Consider the following 26,108-nt stretch of genomic DNA (forward strand, 5'->3'; position numbering starts at 1 on the left):
TAGACAACTGCCCACTTCCAATTGCTTTGACGATTAGCCTACATCATGATTCAAATGATTTCTTGTGTCATTATAAATGGCATAGCTTTGAGCAGCATTTGACACAATATAGTACATTTATCTCTTGACATGATAGATTTGAGTTGATAAGAATAATCAAAATACAGAAGAAACTGAAATGAGAAGAAATAAACATCAAATAATCTCAATACTCACTCTTTCCTTTTTTGTCGTGTTGCTTTTCTTTTAGGACTTTCACCTTCTGAGTCACTGCTACCCTGCAAATGTGTTGAAATGGATTATATCTCAATTAGATATTAGGCTTTGCCGTTAATGGTTGCAGCTACAGTGAACGAGACACCAATAAATCCACATCATATACACTAGATGGTGCAACTTCTGCATGTGCAAACCGCTTTGAGGAAAAAATACATTTTTAGTGGGGTCAGACTTTTAGTACATGTACATTTTCAGTATATTTCATGTTGCACTTCTTACCCCGGCTCCAATATTGAGACGAGCAGGTTCTTGCCTGCTACGATTTGATCGCCTGACCCCATAGACATCTGGATGCTCTTCCCACATCTGGAATCAAAAACCAAATTGGATCATTGCATCTTTGCCTCCACTTTCTCCTTGACATTTTCAGTCTCCATTTGAATTGAGGCATTACTCCCTTTGTAAATATGCAGTGTCCATGCATCAACACTGTTGTGTAATATATTTGTTTCCAAAACTTCAAGGGCCTTTCAGCCCTACATAATACAACCAGTTTGGAGTACAGGCCCTGCTTTGTTTACCTTCTTTACATCTGCCAGATTGTCTCTCTTTTTAACTGGTGGTTTGTCATTGACCTCTGCTGAGGCTTGCTGGGATTCACTCTGAGACCCAGACTGGCTCCCAGATTCAGAGGAACTGTTGGACTCTCCAGAGTGGTGCGATCTTCTCCTCTCCCTGCCCTGTTCACTCTCCGACTGACTCCCATACTCCGACCCAGAGTGGTTTGATTCTTCAGAGGCCGAATTGCTATAGTATAAAAAAATATGGAGTTTGTGTAAATAGAACATTCCTGCACTACTTATACAAAAAAATATATATGTAAAAAATGATATTCAATTCTCTGGCAGCAGCTCTGATGGACATTCCAGCTGTGTAATGATCATGCTTATTAATCAGCTTCTTGATATGCCACACCCGTCAGTTGGATGGATTACCTTGTCAAAGGAGAAATGTTCACTAACTAGATGTAAACAAATTTGTGCACAATGAGAAAAATAAGCTTTTTGTGTATATGGAAAAATTGTGGGATTTTTTATTTAATCTCATGAAACATTGGACCAACACTTGTTGCACTAATATTTTTGTTCAGTATAGTATCAACCTTTTATAGTGGTGGATTTTAATTTGGGAAGCTATACAATAATTTCCTTTTCAATACAAAGCCAATTTTACGAACAGTTTCTCTGACCTCCCACCTATTGTTAAACACCGATTTGGCTCAACAAATTAGGATCACTTTATTAATCCAATTGTACACAAGGTCTAATGGAAATTTGACTCCCGCGTCATCCCAACCCCTATGAAAGACACACATACAGGTTGACGAGATCAGAGCAGGGGGCTGCTACACTGGGTACCCATGGAGCAGTTGTGGTGGGTTAAGTGCCTTGCTCAAGGGCACAGCAGCAGGCAATGGAATCTAGGTTTAGTATGTAGAACATGTTAACCTAGGCCAGGGGTATTCAACTATTACCCTACAAGATAGAGCCTGCTGGTTGTCTGTTCAACCTGATAATTAACAGCACCCACCTGGTGTCCAGGGTCTAAATCAGTCCCTGATTAGAGGGGAACAATGAAAAAAACAGAGTGGACCCTGAGTTCGAGGTACAGAGTTGAGTTTGCGGGACATTGGCCTATACCACAAAGTAGAAAAACCTGCCGGAATGTGTAACATGTTAAATATAGAGTTCCTGTAGTACTGAAAAGACTACACAACGCTAATGCCTTTAGTGGAGAGGAAACCGAAGACTCATAGCACCATAGTGTGCTCAGAGTAACTTTGTCATAACAAGCCCATTCTCTCCACCTCAAACCAATCCTCTTACACTGATCTTTAAAAATACTTAACACCATGCAAGAGAACCTGCTGGAGGTCACCTAGAACAGTGGTTATCAATCTGGGGTGCATATTATTATTGTCATGCTGAAAGACCTTTCCACAATATTTAAAAAGTTTCCTAGACAAATTCTCTTTGCATTCATTAAATTACTAAAATAGCCTACAAATCTTCACAAACAACTATAACCTGTTGTACAACAGTAGAGGGCGCCAAATGAGTCCTGTTTGCCAATGCCACACGAGGGCTGCGATCAGCACGTTTTTACGTTCTGGGACGTTCAATTTCAGAAATGGTGCTGTACTTTACGATCAGTTGAAAAACGGGGCGGGGTTGTGGTTTGGGGAACGTTGTCAGTATGGCCACTGCCCTTTAAACACATCACTCATTGCTTCAAGCCACACCCACCAAACGGGAGCAAACGTACCTCAAAAGTCTGTTCAAGACAGTTTTGGTAAACGTGTCGTTCAGTACAAACCGTTCAGCAAACGTTCAAGCGAACTGAACGCACCTCAGTACACAGGGCCAACAGTGACTCAACCAAACAACAGGAAGCACCTACTGAGATTGTCAAACAACCAATTATAACATCTAGATCTGAAATAATATTCACCTCAAGAGCACATCACAACCTATACAATTTGTCAATGCAAACATAATTTAACTAATGTATGTAACCAATGACAAAACCATGCCCTGATTCATTGAAAACAATCCACATTATTAGTGATCTAAACAAATATTCCATATTCATGCTGTACTTTAGCTTGAAAAAGTTACATGCAACTAAAAAAAGATTATTCAATTTAAATTGAATTTCATAAGGAAACCAGAACAAATCACTGCAACGTGTATTTATTTAACTGTAATTCTTACATCATAAACACAGCAAATTACACATGGGAGTAAACCGGTCTATGCCCCACATTGCATTAGTTAAATTTGCCATGATGGAATGTGCAGTACCCTGAATAGACTATAGGGGGTACCTAATTCCAGATCAAATCCTACAGTCAAGACGACCTTGAATGGTTCAGACAAGGTGTCGGCTGCTAGAATAGAACGAAGGAAAACAATTTCTTCATTTGAAGCCATGCTTTAATACCATTGTTTAGTCACTTATGATACATCATTTCTGTAGTTAAATTAATACAATTAATAACTACAGGGTAAATTAGGAAAGCCTATAATTAATATTATATATCTTATTAATAATGAAATGTTTATATAAACATTCAGATAAGAAAAAAGGGGGGAAAGATTTGAATAAGTTCTTATTGTGATATCAAAAGGTATTGGATTGTGATATTAGAAAGGTATTGTAATGTATCCACCACCCAGCAACAAATGCTCAAACCCCTTCCTCTAGTGAGAATGTAGCTGCTGCTGACTAAGCAAGCACATGAGTGGGTGACCCCCTCCATTTAGTTAGGTCAGACATGGGCGGGACAAAAAATGTAACTGAACTACTACAGGCTGGTGGGTTGCTAGGTGAGGAATGAGCCAATCGCAGCTCAAAAGACAAGCCCCTGACCTTTGAAACACTTCCTGTTCCCGTTCCTGTAGTTCTGAGCATACAGTTCTAATGCAGAAAGTCAGTCTATGCAGCACAAAGCAAGAGCCATTTTGTGACTTAAAAGTGGACTTCACTTCATGCAACACATTTTAAAAGAACATTTAATAGTGACCTGCTCTCACAGTGCATCTTGTTTCTATGTGCTTGAAAATAATCTTCTATCAGGACAAGCGCAGTCAAAAGTGTGGTAGATTAGGATTTTTTTAGGACAGACTAACTGTGCATGTTACTAAAATGGCTGCCAACAGAACAGCAAATGCACTTGCACAGCATTTCTTGGTTGACACCATGCCTTCATGTCATGTTTTTCTGACCCATTATCAATTACATTCAGGACTAGGGGCAGTTAGCTGAAAAGTTTGCATTTGACAAAATCTATAACAAATGCAATGCTTATCTCTTGAGCAACCCAGCCAGGCCTGTAGTTGAAGCATTCATGAAAGCTTATGGTTGTAGTAGATGTCAGTGACATCTGACAAGTTACAAAAACTGGCCCAAATGTCAAAATATAGGCCATGTAATAGATGACAAATATGAGGTTGGCCCTATTAGGCTTCAGTTATGATATGCAGTCACCAATTATACATTGGCCTACACATGACATTAGTAACTTCCATGACTTAAGTCTAAAACTATCATTGGTGTGAGCAATGTGCACTTACCATTCCCCAGAGTATGAAATTATTTAAATATAATGGAAAACTATATTGTCAGATCTCATGTTAAACTCAAGACTACCATTAGATTATGCAAGCAAGAATGATTATTTGACAGTACAGACATGACTATCTCCCACATGGCATCAAAATAAACTGAGCACATGAGGTCCTCTAAGAAGATGTAGCACTTTTTATTGATGATGAAATTACATTGTTTTGTGTTCCTTCTGTTTCCAACACAGAGACAATACATTTCAAACCCTTGAATCCCAACTTTAGATTATACCTTTATCTGTAAAATAAAATAAATTCTTAAGTCCGAGAGACCATGAAAACATCTGCAATACATGATGTTTACCATCTTGGCACTTAGCTTCTGATACCATGGAACAGCTAAGCCTAAGAGGAACTCATAATCACCAACACAGTTGATGTTGTACAAACTTCAAAACTAGTGCACAACACAGCTGAATTAAAAGGGTTATTGAGCATTGAGGACATCACTCAATTTAAATCAGAATAAGCTGTCCTATAACATCTAAAATGTAGTTGGAGCATTACCACAGTTGAAATTCTATTCATAGTCAACATAAATAAATTAATGAACACCTAAGGTGTGCAAAATTCAACATGTCAATGGTTAGTCAGATGTGTGCACGTGATGATCCCTTCAGAAAAATAGAGATTCATTGATGCCAATAATAATCCTGAATTAAATGGAAAAAGGCATCAATAACATTGTTTCCCCATGTAAGTTAACGTGAATACATACTTTCAGTATAAACCTAATTGAATAACTATTTGAAATGGCTATACATAACAAACATGTTGTAAAAGTGAAATAAAACATTCAATGTACAAGATGACTGACTATCAGAGAAACTAATATTGAGCTTCCCTTTCTTGCTGAGAAACACATGAAGTTCTGAGAACAAGATATCCAGGAGGTAAATAGATCAACAGTCCAAATAGAAACTAAAATATTGTGAACATTCAGTCAAGAGTGATTGTATGGCCTACTATACATTAAACAGTTCTCATTAAAACACAATAGTTTATGATTTAGGCTACCAAAATGTCTAAATTAACATTTGTTTTAGTAGTCAACTGTTTTAAAAAAAGACAAAGGTGTCTTTAAAACTTAAACTGCATAACGTTAGTTGTCTATGCAGATGAAACAAATGATAATGTGCATTAGATATTAATTTGAATATTCCCCTCAGCCCCATATGTTAACATTAGTAAATTAGAGGTTTCAAATGTTTAAAAAAGAATAAGCATTGTATGTTCAAATGGTGCAATGCAGTATCGACTAATAAGACAAGGTCATATTACAATGTAACAACACATATTGATATCATGCATTTGTTCTTGGGGAAGAAGCCATAAACTTCTAGTTTGTATACATGTGGGTAAAGATGTAATTCAAAGAGCCTGAAAGTTCAGTATTTAGTGTAACAAATGCTAAGAAAAATTAGGGTGTGGCTATTAAAAACCAAGGTCATTGATTTGAAACGGGTACAAATCGTGACAACTTAAGTAGCAAATATGTTCACAGGTGATCAACCATGCTTGTCAAGGTAAACAATCAAGACAGATGTCAAAAAAGTGAAAATATAGAAGATCGTACCTTGATGCGTTGCTTTGAGTCGAACCTTCATCTTCTTGCTTTTTATTCTTATTCTTCATCGTCGTTTTATCTTGAAAACGTTTGATTTGATGATCTTATGTCCTGGTATTGACTGTCAAAAGTTAGAGGGATGGACCATTATAAAACTCCCATAAGATTGTTTTTGCTCAGAGGACAGTAAAAACCTTCACGTTATGAAATAAGCCATCAGCAATGTGTCTGACGTTTAAAACTGGCATTATTTATATTACTATATACATTATCGATTAATAAATGACAACTGATGACATCCTGTGATAAAAAAATAAAAAAGCCAAGTGTTGAGTGTATTACAATTAGATTCACCGATCGAGCCACATGCACAAATTCTAACTGCGTCACCAAACAAAGAACGCCTAAACTGTGATAAATGAAAAAACTATCGATTGTAGATAGTTATTATAAAACGTCAACATACCTATTCCCATGTACAGGAAGGTATAATGAAGTTAGATTCACATCCGCAAAAGCAGACTTTAATACTTATGACATTAAAATTAAAATAAATGCAATTTAAAAAGGTTGAATGAAAATAAACAGGCACAAAAAAACTAAATGTTGATAATAGGATAATGAAACCTCACAAAAGTGATACTGAGACGAAATGCTAGAGCTCTTCACAGAGCACACTAAAAATGGAGGGGCGCCATGGCTGCCAAACCTAGGCAGAGAAAACAACGACTCGCGCATACACGCTGCAAAACGGATCTACACGACGAAAAACGCATTAAATACCGCAGAAAACCTAATTCACTGTTCACTATAGTAACACGTTTTCTTTTAAGTAAAACAAATATTAATAGCGCGTCATATTCGAGCTTGATTTCATGAAAAAGAAAAGGTCTGACGAAAGCCCAGTTAATTGTTCCCTTTCCCAAGGCTCATCCGCCATCTAGAGCTCCTTCCTAGCTCTGAAAGCTTTGCCTTTGATTGACGTTATTTCCATTTACCCCACACTCAGGTGATGTCCAAAAGTCCCACCCCCTTAATTTTGTATAAAAACGGCAAAACTATATTACATTTTTATTTATTTATTTAGTTTCTTCACGTCAAGAGGATATCATTTGACAAATGTAGATACATATTGAAACAAAAATGGGTTTAAAGTTGAACAATAATATTTAAAACACTGAGACCCATCACTTCCTGTTCAGACAGGAAATAAGACTTCAGGAGCCATTTTAGACGCAAAGAACCTTGGACACCATTTCAGTTCTTGCCAAAAGCTCTGTTTTAACTCTTTGTATGATGTAGAGCTGCAGTGTATAACTTTTATTGGTTTAATTAATAGTCTGGATTAGCCAGCCACTTCACCATGGACTGCATCAATCACAATAAACCATACGGTTTAACTTGACTTCAGTATTTTTTTTTTATCTAATCACGCAAATCAGATTTTGTGGACAGAAGTCCTACCTAGAGTGTATAAATGGTACCCAAAGTGTATGATGTAATTAACTTGAAAGGAAATGATCCCACCAGGGATGTAGTGTTACACAAAGGTAAGTTGCTAAGCAATGCTCAAGATGGAGACAAGTAAACGTAAACACTTCAGCAAAAAACTTTAGCGTAATAGGTGTGTGAAGATTCCCAAAATAAAAAGTTGCGTAAACTGTGTTACTTGCGTTTACCTTCTACTACATCCCTCGATCCTATGTAAAGGTAGTAATTACTAGCTAGCACTATTTATGTAATTTAAAATTGTATCCCTTCCACTGACTGGATGCATTAAAAAGCCAGGTCATTACATTTTTGTGAAATTGATTCGAAGTTTGTATTTAGAATTTTCACATTTAGAAAATAGACAATATAGTCTGGTAACAATCTTGGGTAGCATATTGACCAATGAAAGAGTCAGAATAGTGAAAAAACATTGTTTTATTTAATATAAATAACAGCGCATTAGGAAATCACAGAAGTAGAAAAGTACTCTAATTGAATGCAGTAAAAGCAACTATTACAATAGCCTATTCAAACAACTGAGTCCAAAGAATCCCCAGCACAAGAGTCCATGTGAAAGTTTAAGTAATTCCAATTGACATAGTCAAATAAAATCCAGAAAAATCCAAGAAGTCAGCTTTTCAAAAACCCAATTAGCTCCCAAATCCCAGTCGCCATCTTGATGACAAAGCAGTTGTCTCCACTTCAATGTCCAGTAGAATTGGGTCTTTAATGGAATTAAGAAAAATATGAAATGAGTAAAAAAAAGTATATATATATTACATTTAATTAATAATGAACTATTGGCCAAACCCATCAGGTGGATTTTCTTTTGGCCAAAATAGCATCAATAACTCCACAAAAGATTCCAATTCTGAATAGCTAGCTAAAAGTCAAGTTGGTAATGAAACCCAGAAGTTTAAAATGTCTGTATATTACTGCAGTATGCGGTAACAAATATCGCAATTCGAATCAATGAAAAAAATATAATAATAAAAATATATCTAAGAGCATTAAGGGCTGAATCCTTGCTCCCCATACATATAACATGTAATTTGCAAACAGATTGGACAAAATATAAATATTTCAGAATTCTGACCTATTTGCCCAAATGGCATTGTGTGCCTTTTATCGCTTTTAAAACACCAACAGAGATGCTCATGCTTTTCAAACATGAACCGAAGACAATGAAGTGAATAAATATATGGAATACTAAAAGTAATGCAAGTGTTCTAGTATGAACCTCAAAACTATCTGAACTGGGAAAGTCGGGAGTACAACGACTATTTCCTACGTGGGAGCTTGTTGTGATCGGTTTTGGATGTCGGAAACTCGTAATTATGGCGATTCAGGGAGCTTTACAGAAGTATCCCAATCCCGAGTTTCCGATAATTCCGAGAGCACATGAACGTAGCATTATGCAATTTAATAGCAACCATTCAACACATTTTAGAGTTGAACAATTGGAAACAACAAAAGACAAAACAGGAAATACAACAAAATTGCATGCACAAGTAAAAGCTAAGCAAATGGAATGTTCTAACACATCTGTTAATTGAAACATATGACCGTTCACTATAACTTATATTTGAATGTGGATCATGTAAATGAGTTATTTCTCAAAATTATCAGAAAACTAATTATGCCATGGTTTGTGATCTACATCTGGAATTGCACCATGCTCTTTAGATGTTACCAATTTATTTGATAACATTAACTTGATACGGTTTATTATTATTTTGCTGTCAGGCTAGGCAAAACTACTTAAACTGTCCATTAGGGGGCCCACAAGAATCACATTGAGTACACGTTGGCATGAGTTAATCTCATAATCTTGCAAAATTCCTTTTCCAACACTTTTGGACAACTGACATTGCTGAACCATTACGGTTGTATCTAAACTATTGCAGCTTGATTTGTAAACAAAACACAAAACTACAAAAATAGTCGTCATGCATGAGCTAAACTGCACAAAATATGCTTAATGTGCTTCCTCTGCATGCACCCTGCCTCCAAAATTTCCAAACATGACCAGCAGAGATTCACCAAGGAAGAGATAAAACCTACATGTGGTATGAGAATAAAACCATATTTTTCTCAAAATGGATTACACATTCATATGAACCAAGAAAAACAAGGGGCAGGTTCCGACCCAAGATGTCAGTTCTTGACCAGCAGGTGACAATAAAGTTAGTTTTTGGTGGATCCTGCCAAGAAAACTGAGTTTCCGTTGAACATTTATTTTGACATTATCATTCAGTGGACAGTAGGGCCATGCACAGAAATCCATTAGTAGAGGTGGGTTGGGTCTAATTAATACAGGGTTAGTCCCCGTTTCACATTTTACTAAAGAAAAGACACTGGATTTTAAAAATTATTTAACTAGGCAAGTCAGTTAAGAACAAATTCTTATTTACAATGACGGCCTACCGGGGAACAGTGCCGCTGATCTGTCTTTTCAGGGGCAGAATGACAGATTTTTACCTTGAAAGCTCAGGGATTTGATCCAGCAACCTTTTGTTACTGGCCCAATACTCTAACCACTAGGCTACCTGCCGCCCCAAATGTATCACAGAAGACAGTGTGGCCTAAGTGTAACAGTTTCACTATTTTCTAACATTGTTGGAAAAGTCAAACATAATGGTAGTAGTATCTAGGTTACTTTATTATACCAGATGAGACAATAAGAGTACTATAGAATAATAGTCTATGCATTGTCAGAATACACTGACCTTACCATAGAGATGAAGTGAAAAATCTTTTCTGATTACGTTTGTTAAAAGAAAAAGAGTCTAAAGGATAGATTTGGGCAGTTGTGAATAATCAAAGTTCATGATGGGCTGGCATATGTCACAGGCATGAAAATAATCCGGGAATATTTGAAAGATGGAGGAACTCTTAAAGAAGCTATCAAGAATGAATGGAAACGTTCAGCTACTAGGGAAAATATGCTGCTTCTAGGGGGAGTATGGGCATATTTTATGCAAATGTTTTTTTTAAAGGGGAGGAGTCTGTCTTGAATTATTGTGATATGATAAAATGCCCTTGTACAAGGCTTCTTATACCAAAAGGGCAACTTTAAACTGATTTAGCTAAAGTGTTCTAACTTTCACCGGAATACACATCTTTCAATAATACTGGAAGATGAGGTACAATTCCATAGTGGGAGATCTCTGTTGATCTCAATTGGTTACAATCATTGCTCTAAATTATATATAACTGGGAACCCTACTACCCATTACCAATAAATAGACCTACCTCTGGATTGTTATTTGCGCTAAAGATCACAACCTTTACTTAAATATTATGCAACAGAGGTAAAAAAAATTAAGAAATCGATTTAGTACGGTATTGAAAGTGTTATAGCAGATATTTGAAGAAACATTCCATTTGTTACAGCACAGATCAAAAGACATGACTTACACATAGCTGTCTTCTTATTTCATTGGGAGGGAATGACAGTTCAGGCCTTGATTCTGTTAGGGATAAGAGGTGAAATTAGGTGACCAACAAATACAACAGACCATGAGTTGTGGTCAACTCTGGAATTAATTCCAAATGTAGCTTGGATTAAGTCAATGCAAACCAAAGATATGTTCCCCAAAATGTCACCTCTGAAATTATCAGGTTTCTTGGAGCTATGCTGTATACTCCGGTCAAGCAGTGTCAGCAAGCAAAAGAAATATTGGTTTCCAACTTTTTATTATTTTACATTTAGATGACTCGCCAAGATGAAATTCCTAAATACTGCAACCCCAGTTTACGAGTTATGACATATTACTTTTCACCTTTTGAAACATAATTTAAAGATTGTCATAAAATATATGAATTTTGTGTATTATCAATAATTATGATAAACATGTATTGTTATGAACAGAATACTAAAATGGCATCTTCTTGATTGTTAATGTAGCTAATTTGACCATCTGTCAACATTAGCAAGCTAGCTACTTTTTTATAGCAATTTTAGCTAGCTTATTTGCTAGCATCTTAGTATAAAACTTACTACATAAACTCATTTCATCCCGACTTCTAACGAACATCAGGCTTAAGTCATATCGCAACTTCAACAACTTGTAAATACTAGTTTCCAAGGTGCACTTGAACGGAGACTTTTATGATCATACGTTTTAGGCCTAGGCATGATTGAGTTGAGCCAGATGAATAGGCATATTTTAAAAATACCTGTAATTTGCTGTGTTCTTTAATTGTCTGAGATCATACATTTACCCATTACCTAGCTAGCTATTTTTCCCTTCTGATGTATGGATGTCAGTTACAGTTCTCCCCAAAAGGATAAACAGCACATTTTGCAAGCACTTAACAGAGACCCTGTGCACTGCAATGTAACCATATGCATCCAGAATCAAATTTCGAAAATAAGTCACAAATCGCAAACGTAACAGGAACCCTCTCAGCTTTGAAGCAACGTCATGTTAGCATCACGAGCTAAACGTAAGTGAATTATGTTGCCCTCTTGTGGTCGTAATGAGCATAACAGTGCCGGCAAGCGGCAAGTGTTCACTTATACGCAAAACATTTTTTTTTACAAATCATATTAACTCTTTCTTGTTATATTGTCACGATACCATTATAAGGAAGTAACAAAGCAAAGGAAATAAAACATGAAGCAGACTACATTTCTTGAGGAAAATGACTGATGCCACCCAGAGTCACATTAGTTTATTTTGCAAGTTATAGAACACAATATTTGTCAAAAGTAGGTTTTTAAGGAGCTTAGAGTTAAGTCTGCTTTGTGTTTTAATTTTTGCTAAGGAAAATCTGGTATTGTAGTATCGAGATACTGGTATCGTGACTACCTTCTTGTGTTTATTTTGTTCTTCTTTCAAATATTGAATGGGCGCAGACTAATGCCAAGTGTGTACATAATGCAAATGTTTTGTTACAATGTACTCGTTTTAGGATACAAGGTTTATTAAACACTTCCATATCATCTTTCACATTAAACATTTTATTTCCCTCTTTTTTCCCTTAATGTTATTGTGCATCATGCGTTTAATGTTAAATGTGTCATGCAGTCAGGTTTTATTATCTGCTCAGTCTTTAATTAAAAGGAAACATTTTATACTTACAAGTCTTGGTCATTCCAATCCCCCTAGTCATAAATATGGTCGACCATCCGGATGACAAACCTTCAAAAATACAAATACAAAAGTGAAAACAGGCCAACAGCCCAACCTATTGGTAAGTCTTATATGACAGTAAGGAGAATCATACTCGCTTAATTAAACACTCATGGTTAAATCATTAATATTCATAAAATACCCTCACAAACTTACATTTTTTCAAATATCAAAACATTGGTATTCTTCTTTCAGCCCATTTTTCTAACTTCAATGGTTCCTGAAATAAATCAAATAGGAGAATGGATTATCATAACATGTCAGATTAAAACAATAATATAATGTCACTAAATATGGCAGAATGCCATCAAATGATCTGATAGAGATTCTACACATCTTTACAGAATTGTATATTCAAATATGTTACTACAAATGCTACAGAGGCAACCATGTACATGACTTTAAGTGGGTAAAAAAGAAAATCTACTATCTACCCATAATTAATTGTTGATATAAAACCATTTGTATTAAGGCAACTGATCTGCATTTACACATTTCAAATGCATGCATGTCAAAAAAATACTATACATTCATCATGAAAAACATAAATATGCATTGTGGCCATTGATCCAATTACTTGTGTGTGTATGTGTGTGTGTGTGTGTGTGTATCAAAATTGAGACAATTTGTAAGAATTGTTATTGGAATACTAAGATTAAATAAAAAATTTTTACCAATTTATGACCACCATATAGATGATATCTATACATCTTTTTTTAAATCTAGTATCTCTAAACAGGAAGACTTTGAGACTTTCTCAGCCCGAGACCTTTGTGTTAAGCTTTAATTAAGGTGATAACACAGCATCAATTTGATTACATTAAATATCTATGAAACCAATCTCATCCTCACTGCATGAACATATTTCAATAATCTGGCCAGGACAGCATAAGCTTGTGTGTCTTGGAAAAGGGTGCATTTCTAAATAATTATTCTATGAATTGTGATAAAGTGAATAGTTTTGTATTTGTCAAGTGTGAAAAAAACTAAAGTTACTCCCAAATCTCATCTTCATAACAGCTAGAAACAATAACCTAAAAACGATGTATGACATTTTTTCAGTGGCTTTTATTTCCATTCTGTACCACAACGAGTTAAAAGGCAACACCCTATTTTACATTTTCGAAAAATAGCTTATATATGCTCCTCAAGACATGGCAGTTTCATTTGAACATAATAAACCTTTGGTGTTATATGTATAGAAAGTACATAAAGAACATTATCGAACATATTGATTTACCTTAATTTTAATTCATTATTAATTGCTGTTAAAATTAGCCAGAATGTTTTTCAACAAGTAACTCCTAAACCTGGCAATAAAGCCTTTTTTAATATATATATATATATATATTTTTTTTTAATTAATTGTTGTATGGAAAAACATCGACATTCACTCATAATATATTATCTCTTGAAATCACAATAAAATGATTCATACTTTCATCGTACTCTCGACCCACTGAAATAAAACATGTATGTTAAGGTGTACTCAATTTAGTTACATTTTCCTGTCCATTTCAGACAAGGGCATATGCCCTTTCAAGGACAAAGCACATTTTAAATGCGTAGGTTCTAGAACTCAAAAGTGTACCCAATCATATAGGTTTCTTTATATTTGACTTAGGCTAACACAACACATTTTTCTCTACTCATCCCACGAATTAGAATTTCAACCGCACCGACATCCAGTCTGAAAATCGTTTTTCCTTTTCATTCTTGGCAGGGGACCCCACCATGGCCATTTTTACAACAGACTATCGAACCATCGCTCTTACCACCATATTGCCACATCTTCTAACCGCGCCTTTACAGGGGAAACTGTGCTTTTCTTTCAGATACTTACCCATATGTGAGACGGGCGCTATCCCTTGTCTTCTACCGCGCGGCCGCCGCATTTCTTTCAGATTTTCGTATTTTATCGGGAACTTCTCCCTGACAGTTGTGCTTCTCTCTGCCATGCTGTGCTGTAGGCTCGTCTCTTCGGTCTGTCCTTCTCACTACGTCTGCCTGAACTGTTATCCTGTTCAATACAGCTCTGCCCCCTCTTTTTCAACATAAGCGCATACAACTTCCTCTGAAACACACCAGCATCCTGGGTAGCAGAGCCTCTGCGCGGAAGGTTTACATTATTACAATTAATATATTAATTGAAGTCAATATGCAACATTGTGCTCAACGTTTTGAAATGCATCTAATGTTAGTTACAAGGAGGAAGGATACATTGTTGCAAGATTCCCCTACATTACCCAAATATGTATTCTCAAAGGGTTATCAATGTATGTTATGCATTTAAATACATATTTTGTGTGCCTCCTAAGACATGTGTTTATGAAGACCATTTCAAGGCAAGCTGTAAACAAACTTCAGTAGTGAAATAATTTGTAGTTTTGAATATCAAACATAGTTTTGTTTTAATTCCTCCTGTCCTGTACATTTCACTAAACATTTCAGCAGACACTTATTACATCACGTGTTGCATAGCCCTATATTCACCTCAATAATTATTGAACAGTGTACACACACAGAGAGAGAGAGTCAAAATATACCCGTGTCAACTAATGTAGACTCAAAAGGGAGTTCAACAAATGAACTGCTATCACATTTGTAATTGTTTACCAAAGATGGGGTGATACAATTGCTAATATTGATAATGACTTGTATTGATATCACCAATAATATGCATTGACCATGTTATAATCACTTGCATACAGATATAACTGAATAATTCATGGATAGACTGTAACTGCATTGCTTTGCAAGAAGCAGCAATAACATAAACGCCATTTTGAATGTCCTGTTCAGTGTTCAGTCCTTGGTACTCCACCCCCATCACCAACCAATAAGATGAAAGCCAGAATAGCTCTTGCTGTTTTGCAGTGGAAGATTTTCTTTATAAAGAACCACAGCCTAGCAACAAGCGCTGTAAGCCCTCCCTGCTTGGGAGGATCACTGATCTCGCCAGACTAAATAACCCCCAAAAAACATTGTACAAATCATGCTTTATACTATTAGATAGTGATCATCCAAAAGAGTGGAGGAGGAGATAGGGTGTGCAGGTCAATAGTATTGTAATCAGACCAGAATTGTCTTTGCAATGGAAAAATAAAAGGGTGCCAGATGAGCTTGAGGTAGAAGTTACACGTCGCTACAGATCTTGGATCAGATTACCCTGCCAAACCCTAACCTTAATAACTAGGGGAAGAACAATCAGATCCTGTATCAGTGGTTAAGGATAGTAGCGGTGCGTTGGTGAAATCACTTGGGAAGCCAGAAAAAAAAGGCATATTACAACATTTGGGTTGCAATAATTGCATTGTTTGCTCTATTACCTGGTAATTCATATGCCTTGCGACCATGATTTTTAAGTGATAATGCCAGAGAAGCCAGGGTTTGGAGGATATATTGGCACAGGTGGTGTTAGGCCCAAGACAAAGTTGGCTACGAGGACATTATCACTTTTATACAACGGGTTACCAACATATTCCAATAACGATTTACATATTTTCAAGAAAAACATTATTTTTATTCATTTTATTTCATCCTTACACAAGATAAAGTCTTGACACAAATCTAGAGTTGCTACCCAAGCCGGCTGGTCGTTCGTTCTATCGGTTGGGTTGCCAGAGACACAACCAAGTCTTTTTGTTCTGCATCTATGGATGCAACCCTGACATTCGTTCTAAATGTTCTATTGCCATACTGGCTGGCAACAATCGTATCCCTTGCTTGCTAGCTAGCCAACTAACAGTGCAGCCAGAATAACAACAAAGTAGCTGCATTTGCATAAGGTGTTTTCTAGTGACATTTATTTGGATACATCCATAACAATCAGCTAATGAGGCGCTATTTCACCTGGCATAGAAAATGTGCTCTCTCGTCAGGACACTGTTGTTTAGAGGAGCTAGCCAACAACACAGCTAACACAATCACTTCTGAAGCTGGAAAGACTGCAAACTAGCTGCACTTTGTTTAGTTTGATCTGTTTTCTATCCATAAAAATTGATGCTGATTCATGATTTTGACTGGCTGAGAAAAGCTGCCTGCCTGTCTCATCCCAACTACCCACATTTTCACTACTATTCGACAGCTGGAGATCGAATTTGAATATTGAAACAATGTTGCAAATGTCAGAGAGACATACAGCAAGGTTTATATAAATCTCCGCTGTTGAAAACTAAATGTTAGTCTAAAAGAAATGTGAGATAATATCTAGATGCTTTTTATAGTGGCGATCAAGTTTATAAATTGCCTGGCTGAGCTGAAGACATAGCGGATTGGCAGACAAATGGAACAGAGTAAATAGGCATTTTAATGTCATAGATTTAGCCAGAGTTAATGTCGTTTAACCAATCAGCATCAGACCCACCCGTTGTATAAATAGGCTTAAAGGCCGAGACATTAAGATGACAGTGGCAGAATAAATTCAACCACACCTTTGTTTTATAGCAAATCGGAAAGCAACCTCTGTCCGATTTAGTTCACAAAGCATATTGCATGTAACAGACAGTTACATGACATACAGCATGGTCAAGCAAATGTTTTGACATTTGGACCACATAACAAGTATTGATTTAGAACCACAGAGTTACCGCAAGTCGCCAAAAAAACAAGAGCAAGAAAACAGGAGCTGCCTCCACTATTCCAGCATAATTTCAACATCATTAAACATCATTAAATCACCTCTGCTTAGTCTAATACAGTGACAAGTAAAATATAGCAAAAACAATTTAGTCCAATCAACATAAGCTACATAGGATGTGGCTGCGGTTCTGACTTCTGTGTCCATGCCAGGGGCACAGTAAAGGATGAATTAATGGTTGGATCAGAATCACTGTTATATTCATTAACGAGTACAGAGAATGAAGTAAAGTCACAAGTCCAAATCCCTATCTCCATTCATGTTTTTTTTTTGGAAACAGACAATTTTAACTAGCTAGCCACCAGAGGGCAACAACACAACAAGATGCAACAATTCAAGTTGTTTCTGTCAATTGACTTATGCTCTCTAACCCTAAATTGGCTTCCCTTGACACTTTTTTTTGGTGCACCAGGACCATTCACAGTTGAGCTAGCTCAGTTTAGCTCATCGCTGAATGGCAAATGTTTTATACTTTTGTTGATCAAGAGAGGCCAATTGCTCACTGGCTTCCCTTGCATTCTATTCAATGCTACGTTCGGCAACAATGTCATACTTGTTTGGACCAGACAGCATCAGATAGATGACCTAAACCTAGAGAGACAGAGGGGCGCTGTTTCACTCGCTCAGATGCTTTCTCCGGTGAGATAAATTCAGCCTCTTGTGAATTGAAGGAACATTCTGAAACACAGAGAGATGAAAGATAAATTATTTGATTTGTTTTTTTTGGGAAGCCTGGCTTCTCTTGACATCTATGAATACACACCACTGGTTAGGGGTCAGCTCTACTGCTCAAATCTAGAAGGACACCGCACATTGTAATGGACAGAAGAGATATGAATGCAACATTGATCAAACTTATTTTGTTAGACATTAAAAAATATAGCTTACATTTTTTACAGTGGCCTATAAAATCATGATGGTACCTGATTATAAGTGCTTGTTTACACATGCTTTAGAAATTAAGAATTGCTCATCAATATGCCTATTTATGTAGATTTGGATTATTTTAACTGTAATGCTTGTCTTGTATTAGACTGAAAGACTAGGCCCCAGTTCCCTGTCAGTTGTTGTTTCTGAAGCCCTCATTAACTGGTTTGAATACCAGGTGTCCAGGAAACAGTAACCAGATTGATTCGTTTTCGAATTCCAAACAAACAGCAGATCTGATAAAAACAAATATGCAGACATTTTATTTTGATAAAACCAATAGTATTATATTTCTGTAAAATTCAGAAATAGATCTAAAAGCAGCATTTGACAGCCCATAGTCATCACCATTCCACAATTCAAAGTACACAGTAAGCCTACAGGCAAGTTGTAATGTAACCGGGCACCTAGAAAACATTGGTACATCTATATTTTGTCAGCATTAAATTATATTTTACAAAAACAAGTCACAATGCAGGACATTATTCTTATAAACTTACTTAGTGCTTCAGCACATCCCAGAGTGAAATTCCACCCCTTGAACAGTTGGGAAGCAAAGGGCTACGCACCTCCCAGTGTCATGGTGAATAAATGCCGCCATCTAGTGTCTATTAGAGCGCAATTGGTTATAGATTTTCTTATTTAATATGTTTGTTCAATAACCTTCAACTTTTGTGGAAGCTTACAAAATGTATCAGCTTGTAAACAATATATACTCTTCTTTGTGTTGCAAATGAATACGTAACATGTGTTTTCTTCATTCCGGCCTGCTATGACCTGCTGGTTAAGGTTTGCAGGATCCAGCTAGAGGCAATGTAAGTGGGATTAAACAGGAGTGCTCGTTCAGTACTGACAACAAATATAAAAGCATTGGATTGGTGTAGGCATGGGCTAGAGCTAGAGGGAGTTTCGATATAACAGTAATTTCCTTTCAAATATTAATTTTTTTACTCCTGAATTAATTTAAGCTTGCCATAAAAGGGGTTAAATACTTATTGACTCAAGACATTTCAGCTTTTCATTTTAAATGAATTTGTAAAAATGTCTAAAAACACAATTCCACTTCGACATTATGGGGTATTGTGTGTAGGCAATTGGTTAAAGAAAATCTCAATTTAATCCATTTGAAATTCAGGCTGTAACACAACAAATCGTGGAAAAATTCAAGAGGTGTGAATACTTTCTGAAGGCACTGTAACTGTGTGCTAACACTGCACTACCCCTTGCTTATGTAGCACATGGGGATGCGTGAAACTTAGTCCTCAGCCTGAAGTGTCCCCACTTGTGCCGGCGAATAGCTAGCTGTTCGGGTGGTGCCGACTTGTAAAAAAAAAATTCAGGAGGACGGTCATGTGTGCTAGCAAGTCAGAAGTCCCGAGTTCGCACCAGGTATGGGCCGAATCGGAAAGAAGCTGTACTCACTAAGCAAGCAGCGAAAACGTCCTTCACAGTGGTGCCGTGACCCAATCTACATTTGCGCTCAACGCTGGGATCACTGTTGAATATGTTTGAGGGGTGAATGTGTGAAACTTACTCCTCCGCCTGAAGTGTCCCTACTGACGTCCTTTACACTTACACCTGTCAAAACATCTCAGATCTCCACAAGTGCATAGGGCGTAGGGTTTAGGCCTAGGGGTCGATTTGGGATTAGGACGAGTAATCAAAATTGCAAGAGAGGAAGAGGTGAAATGAGATGGTCCATGCCTATCAAAATCTATTGACTTGGTAATACAGCGATAAGCAGACCGCGTGCCTTCCTGCCTTTGTTAGGGAGGAGACAAGACAATCTTGTCAATATATGCAGTATCTCTGGCCATGCTCTGGGCAAACAGGAAACAACCATACCTCTGGACTGCGTCCCTTCCTGTCTGTGGCAGCACCTCAAACAAAAAGAAAAGAGTTCATAAATCAACTAGAGCCCAATTCCATTTCTCCCCATCCCCAAAGTGTTAACTTGTGCACAGTGTACTCGACTTCAATGATTTGTAATTATTTAAAGCATTTGATTGTTCGAAGTATAGGCTAGCTAGGGACTTCCCACCATAAAACCAATCATTTATTTTTTTATGCACTAGGGGGGGCGTGAGAGTGTACTCGCAGAGAAGGTGGAGAAACAGAATTGGGCTCCCCCTTCTAGACAAGCCAATGAGATCTCTTGGTTATTTACAATTGGTTCCACCGGTGACAATAATCTGTTCCAAAAAAGCAGCCCACTGACTTGTTTCTAAGAAAAGCTCAATTCTAGGTAAATACTTGATAAAAATGAATAGGATGTAGAGATTGCTAGAATAATGTGGGCCCATTTTAACAGATTTCAGATGACAGCTACATGCTCCAGCTGACGCTTGGCATTGCGCATGGTGATCATAGGCTTGTGTGCGGCTGCTCGGCCATGGAATCCCATTTCTTGTGCTGATGTTGCTTCCAGAGGCAGATTGGAAAGCGGTAGTGAGTGTTGCAACCAAGAACAGACGAGCCTGTGTGGCCTACCACTTCGAGGCTGAGCCATAGTTGTTTCTAGATGTTTCCACTTCAAAATAACAGCACGTACAGTTGACCGGGGCAGCTCTAGCAGGGCAGAAATTTGACAAACAGACTTGTTGGAAAGGTGGCACCCTATGACGGTGGCACATTGAAAGTCACTGAGAGCTTCACAACTTGCACTCCTATAGATATTAAATAATTGGATGAAACTTCCCATCCAACCAGAAAAGCAAAGAGAAGCATTTCAGGCATTCTTGAAAGTTAGTACAATCCTTCTCCTGCAAACTAACATTATTTTTTATAGTTATTAGAAATGTACTTTGCAGTAGGCGTTTAGAATTCTCCTATGAAATAATGGCGGTCCGCAAACCATCGTTAAAAGGTGCATGTCACCATCTACTGAGCTGGAGTGTGTGGTCAATCATGGTTTACAACATTTCTAAATGCTCCTACCTAACTCAGTACTTCTGAGAAAATAAAAAGAGCCCTACTAACTTCAAATAGAACCTCCCCAATCTCCGAAATCCCTTCCAAACTACCCCAACCCCGTCCAACCTCAATGACCCTACACTTCAATGCCTTCTCTTCAACAAACTTACAATAATATAATAACACATGATCCACCGTTTCATTGACCATACAATCCAGACAAACCAATCACATGCTTGCCAACCAGATGTAATAATGAGTTCAATGTACAATGTCCTAAGCGCAATCGAGAAAACACCACCTCTTCCTTCCTAATCTGACCTTTGAATGATCCACCGGATCATGTGTCCACACACCTTTCTTTGGAGGGCATATAATGTTGGCCCTTGTGCTCAGAGTCCCATCTCTTCTGCACACATCTATAAAAATGGTTCTGATCTTACATTTGGCCTCACCTCTACACAGTGTAACATTCATATCAAGATCTAGTTTCAAAGCGCTTTTGGGTAATTGGTCTACAATTTCATTCCCTTCCACACCCAAATGTCTTGGGAGCCAGCAGAATCTCACTACTACACCCATTCTCTCAATTCTCCACAATAAAATTAATACCTCCAATAGTAGGTCACTCCTATTAGATTTACCAGAAGATAAACTATTCAATAAAGACAGAGAATGTGATCATAATTTAATTCTAACAGGTTGTACGTCCAACCACCCACTGGAAGGCAACTATTCTCGCCAATAGTTAAACTGAGTATACTAACAGTTCATCTGTTAGTCTTCTACATATCTGCACATCATATTTAGGAGTGTAAACACCTGCTCCTATGCACTCACAATCTGAGTCCTTGGATCCATCAGTGAAAAGCAGTAAAAAAAAGCATGTTATTGTCAACCAGTTTCCCTATATCACTGACTTCTGACCAATCTTTCATTTTCTCTACCAAGGTTAGATCAACAACAGAATCTGGGAGCACCATGGAAGAACATTTCCCCCCCCCCCCCCCCCCCATCACCACAGAAGGGCAAACCTCTAACTCCCTCAAACCACTCATCAGCATAGCTTTCCAACTGTCCAACCAAAACCACTGTCTTGTCTACTAGCATATTCCCTACCGTCATCTAGAACAGTAGCAGTAGGATGCTCAACCTCACAGCTTTTCAACCGAATGACACTTTCTTTTTAGCCATTTATCCAAAGGCATCTCACCTGCCCCCACTAGTAAGGCACATACATATCCTTAAAGCTATATACTGGATTCTGTCCAGCTTCTGAAGCCAAGTCTTTGCCGCAGTTCCATAAACTATACACCCGTAATCAATTGTCGTCCTAATCACAGCTTTATAAATATCCATCAACAATTCACCACCTTCTTACACTTTGTTTCAACATTTATGACATGATCTTTCCATGTATATTGCTCATTGAACCATAGACCCAAATATTTGTACTTAGAAACCCTCCCCATAGCCTGTCCAAACAGAAACAACAATATATTATCAGTAACTTTCTCCTTCGAGAAGAGCATACAAGACTTCGCCACTGACAATTTAAAATCCTTTAACATCCACTATAGCTTGTTGAAAAGATTTGATCACGAGAAACATTCCTTCCCCTCTTCCAAATAGCTCCATTATCAGCATATAGGGAAGCCCGAACACACCTACCTACATTCAAAAACACATAGTTAATTATAATGTTGAACAAAATAGGACTGATAGAACTGTCTTGTGGAATACCATTGTCATCTCCATAGGCATCATGAAATGGATCCTATTTTAACTCAAAAAGAGTGATTAAATAAGGACAAAACCCAGATATATAATCTCCCACCAAAACCAAGCCTTTCCATCTTAATCAGTAGGCCTTCTCTCCACATAGTGTCATAAGCCTTTTCAATGTCAAAAAAGTCAGAAGCCATTACTTCTTTCATGATCAGAGTTTTTTCAACTTCATTGCTCACCTTTACTAATGCATCCAAAGTAGATCTACCTTTATGGAATCCACTTTGACATCGACTCAATAAACCTCTAAGTTCAAGGAAATATGACAACCTATTGACTATCATCTTTTCCATGAGTTAGTGGTCAGTGCTATTGGTCTATAACTATCAGCACATGAAGGGTCTTTACCAGGCTTTACAAAAGGTAATATTACTGCACGTTTCCTACCAGAAGGTATAACCCCCTCACTCCAAATCGTATTAAATATTACCAGTAGAACATATATGACCTCATCAGGTAGATAGTTAAACATTACATAGCACAACTGATCATGACCTGGGGCTGTATATCCACAGCCTATTACAGCTGAACGCATTTCACGTATGGTAAAATCAGCATCCAAAAGAAGAGTCAACAGTATCCCTTTTCTTATACACATTAACATGAGCATTTAAAATCTCACACCTGCATTGTTTATATACAGTAGCAGTCAAAAGTTTGGACACACTCATTCAATGGTTTTTCTTTATTTTTTAAATCTTTTTTCTACATTTGTAGAATAATAGTGAAGACATCAACACTATGAAATAACATGGAATCATGTCGGAACCAAAAAAGTGTTAAGCAAATAGCCACCCTTTGCCTTGATGACAACTTTGCACACTCTTGGCATTCTCTCAAGCAGCTTCATGAGGTAGTCACCTGGAATAGATTTTAATTAACAGATGTGCCTTGTTAATTTGTGGAATTTCTTTCCTTCTTCATGCTTTTGAGCCACTTAATTGTGTTGTGGAAAGGTAGAGAAGATAGCCCTATTTGGTAAAAGACCAAGTCCATATTATGGCAAGAACACCTCAAATAAGCAAAGAAAAATTAAAGTCCATTACTTTAAGACATGAAGGTCAGTCAATCCGTAAAATGTCAAGAACTTTGAAAGTTTCTTCAAGTGCAGTCACAAAAACCATCAAGCGCTATGATGAAATTGGCTCTCACGAGGACCGCCACAGGAAAGGAAGACCCAGAGTTACCTCTGCTGCAGAGGATAAGTTCATTAGAGTTACCAGCCTCAGAAATTGCAGCCCAATTAAATGCTTCACAGAGTTCAAGTAACAGACACATCAACTGTTCAGAGGAGACTACATGAATCAGGCCTTCATGGTCAAATTGCTGCAAAGAAACCACAACTAAATGACACCAATAAGAAGAAGAGACTTGCTTGGACCAAGAAACACGAGCAATGGACATTAAACCGGTGGAAATCTGTCCTTAGGTCTGATGAGTCCAAATGTTAGATTTTTTGTTTCAACCACCGTGTCTTTGTAAGATGCAGAGTAGGTAAATGGATGATCTCCGCATGTGTGGTTCCCACCGTGAAGCATGGAGGAGGAGGTGTGATGGTGTCAGGGTGCTTTGCTGGTGACACTGTCAGTGATTTATTTAGAATTCAAGGCACACTTAACCAGCATGGCTACCACAGCATTCTGCAGCAATACGCCATCCCATCTGGTTTGTGCTTAGTGGGACTAGAGCAGAACTGGTTTGTGCTTGTAGAGCAGAACTGTCTCCATGCATTTCTCTTGACATACTTAATGACTCTACATACTAAAACTCTCTTTCTTTGGAAATCAAACAGATCCTCATGAGTCATTCCTACGCAACACTCTGTAAGCCCTATTACTTTTTCAAATAGCCACAGCGCACTCTTCAGTCCACCCACTTTACTCACTGGTACATATAAATTCACAGCACTCAAAATCAGAGGTCACAGAGGCAGCCCATACATCACCCAGCCTCTCAAAAGACAACTGTCCAACAGACTTTAAGCAATGATCACCAAATGTTTCCCAGTCTGCTTTATGAAAGCCCAAACTTCTGAATGGTACTCTACCTGGAAGAGTAATATCACAGTTCATGGTACACAAAATCGGGAAATTATCACATCCAACAGGACGCTGGGTAGGACGTTTACATCCACATTAGCCAAATACATTTAAACTCAGTTTCACAAATCCTGACATTTAATCCTAGTACAAAATTCCCTGTCTTAGGTCAGTTAGGATCACCATGTTATTTTAAGAATCTGAAATGTCAGAAAAATAGTAGAGAGTGATTTATTTCAGATTTGATTTCTTTCATCACATTCCCAGTGGGTCAGAAGTTTACCTACACTCAATTAGTATTTGGTAGCATTGCCTTTAAATTATTAACTTGGGTCAAACATTTCGGGTAGCCTTCCACAAGTTTCCCACAATAAGTTGGGTGAATTATGCCCCATCCATCCTGGCAGAGCTGGTGTAACTGAGTCAGGTTTGTAGGCCTCCTTGCTCACATACGCTTTTTCAGTTCTGCAAAAAAAAACTCTATAGGATTGAGGTCAGGGCTTTGTGATGGCAACTCCAATACCTTGACTTTGTTGTCCTTAAGCCATTTTGCCACAACTTTGGAAGTATGCTTGGGGTCATTGTCCATTTGGAAGACCCATTTGCGACCAAGCTTTAACTTCCTGACTGATGTCATGAGGTGTTGCTTCAATATATCCACATAATTTTCATTCCTCATGAAGCCATCTATTTTGTGAAGTGCACCAGTCCCTCCTGCAGCAAAGCACCCCCACAACATGATGCTGCCACACCTGTGCTTCACGGTTGGGATGGTGTTCTTCGGCTTACAAGCCTCCCCATTTATCCTCCAAACATAACGACGGTCATTATGGCCAAACAGTTCTATTTTTGTTTCATCAGAAGTACGATCTTTGTTCCCATGTGCAGTTGCAAACAGTAGTCTGGCTTTTGATGGCGGTTTTGGAGCAGTGGCTTCTTCCTTGCTGAGCAGCCTTTCAGGTTATGTCGATATAGGACTCGTTTTACTGTGGATATAGACCCTTTTGTATCTGTGTCCTCCAGCATCTTCACAAGCTCCTTTGCTGTTGTTTTGGGATTGACTTGCACTTTTCGCACCAAAGTACGTTCATCTCTAGGAGACAGAACGCATCTCCTTCCTGACGGCTGCGTGGTCCCACGGTGTTTGTACTTGCGTAATATTGTTTGTACAGATGAACGTGGTACCTTCAGGTGTTT

General features: G+C 37.7%; 1 protein-coding gene across 4 annotated transcripts in view; it reads right to left on the reverse strand.

Moving 5' to 3' along the window:
* LOC109866845 (chromodomain-helicase-DNA-binding protein 2) overlaps positions 1-14,791 on the reverse strand; it is a 39,956-nt gene extending 25,165 nt beyond the window's left edge. Inside the window, exons 1-9 of one of the 4 annotated variants that reach the window (XM_031801911.1) lie at positions 14,449-14,791; positions 12,762-12,825; positions 12,555-12,614; positions 10,885-10,937; positions 6,440-8,188; positions 5,983-6,094; positions 801-1,026; positions 499-585; positions 217-278 (exon numbers count right to left, since the gene is read on the reverse strand). In XM_031801911.1, the coding sequence (XP_031657771.1) occupies positions 217-278; positions 499-585; positions 801-1,026; positions 5,983-6,041 (434 nt within the window). In that variant the 5' untranslated portion in view covers positions 6,042-6,094; positions 6,440-8,188; positions 10,885-10,937; ... (1 more) ...; positions 12,762-12,825; positions 14,449-14,791. The remainder of the gene's footprint in view (positions 1-216; positions 279-498; positions 586-800; positions 1,027-5,982; positions 6,095-6,439; positions 8,189-10,884; positions 10,938-12,554; positions 12,615-12,761; positions 12,826-14,448) is intronic. The other 3 variants (XM_020455708.2, XM_031801910.1, XM_031801909.1) reach the window with 3 other exon arrangements.
* Positions 14,792-26,108: the final 11,317 nt, after the last annotated feature.

Source organism: Oncorhynchus kisutch, linkage group LG22, assembly GCF_002021735.2.
Source record: "Oncorhynchus kisutch isolate 150728-3 linkage group LG22, Okis_V2, whole genome shotgun sequence".
Lineage (NCBI taxonomy): Eukaryota > Metazoa > Chordata > Actinopteri > Salmoniformes > Salmonidae > Oncorhynchus > Oncorhynchus kisutch.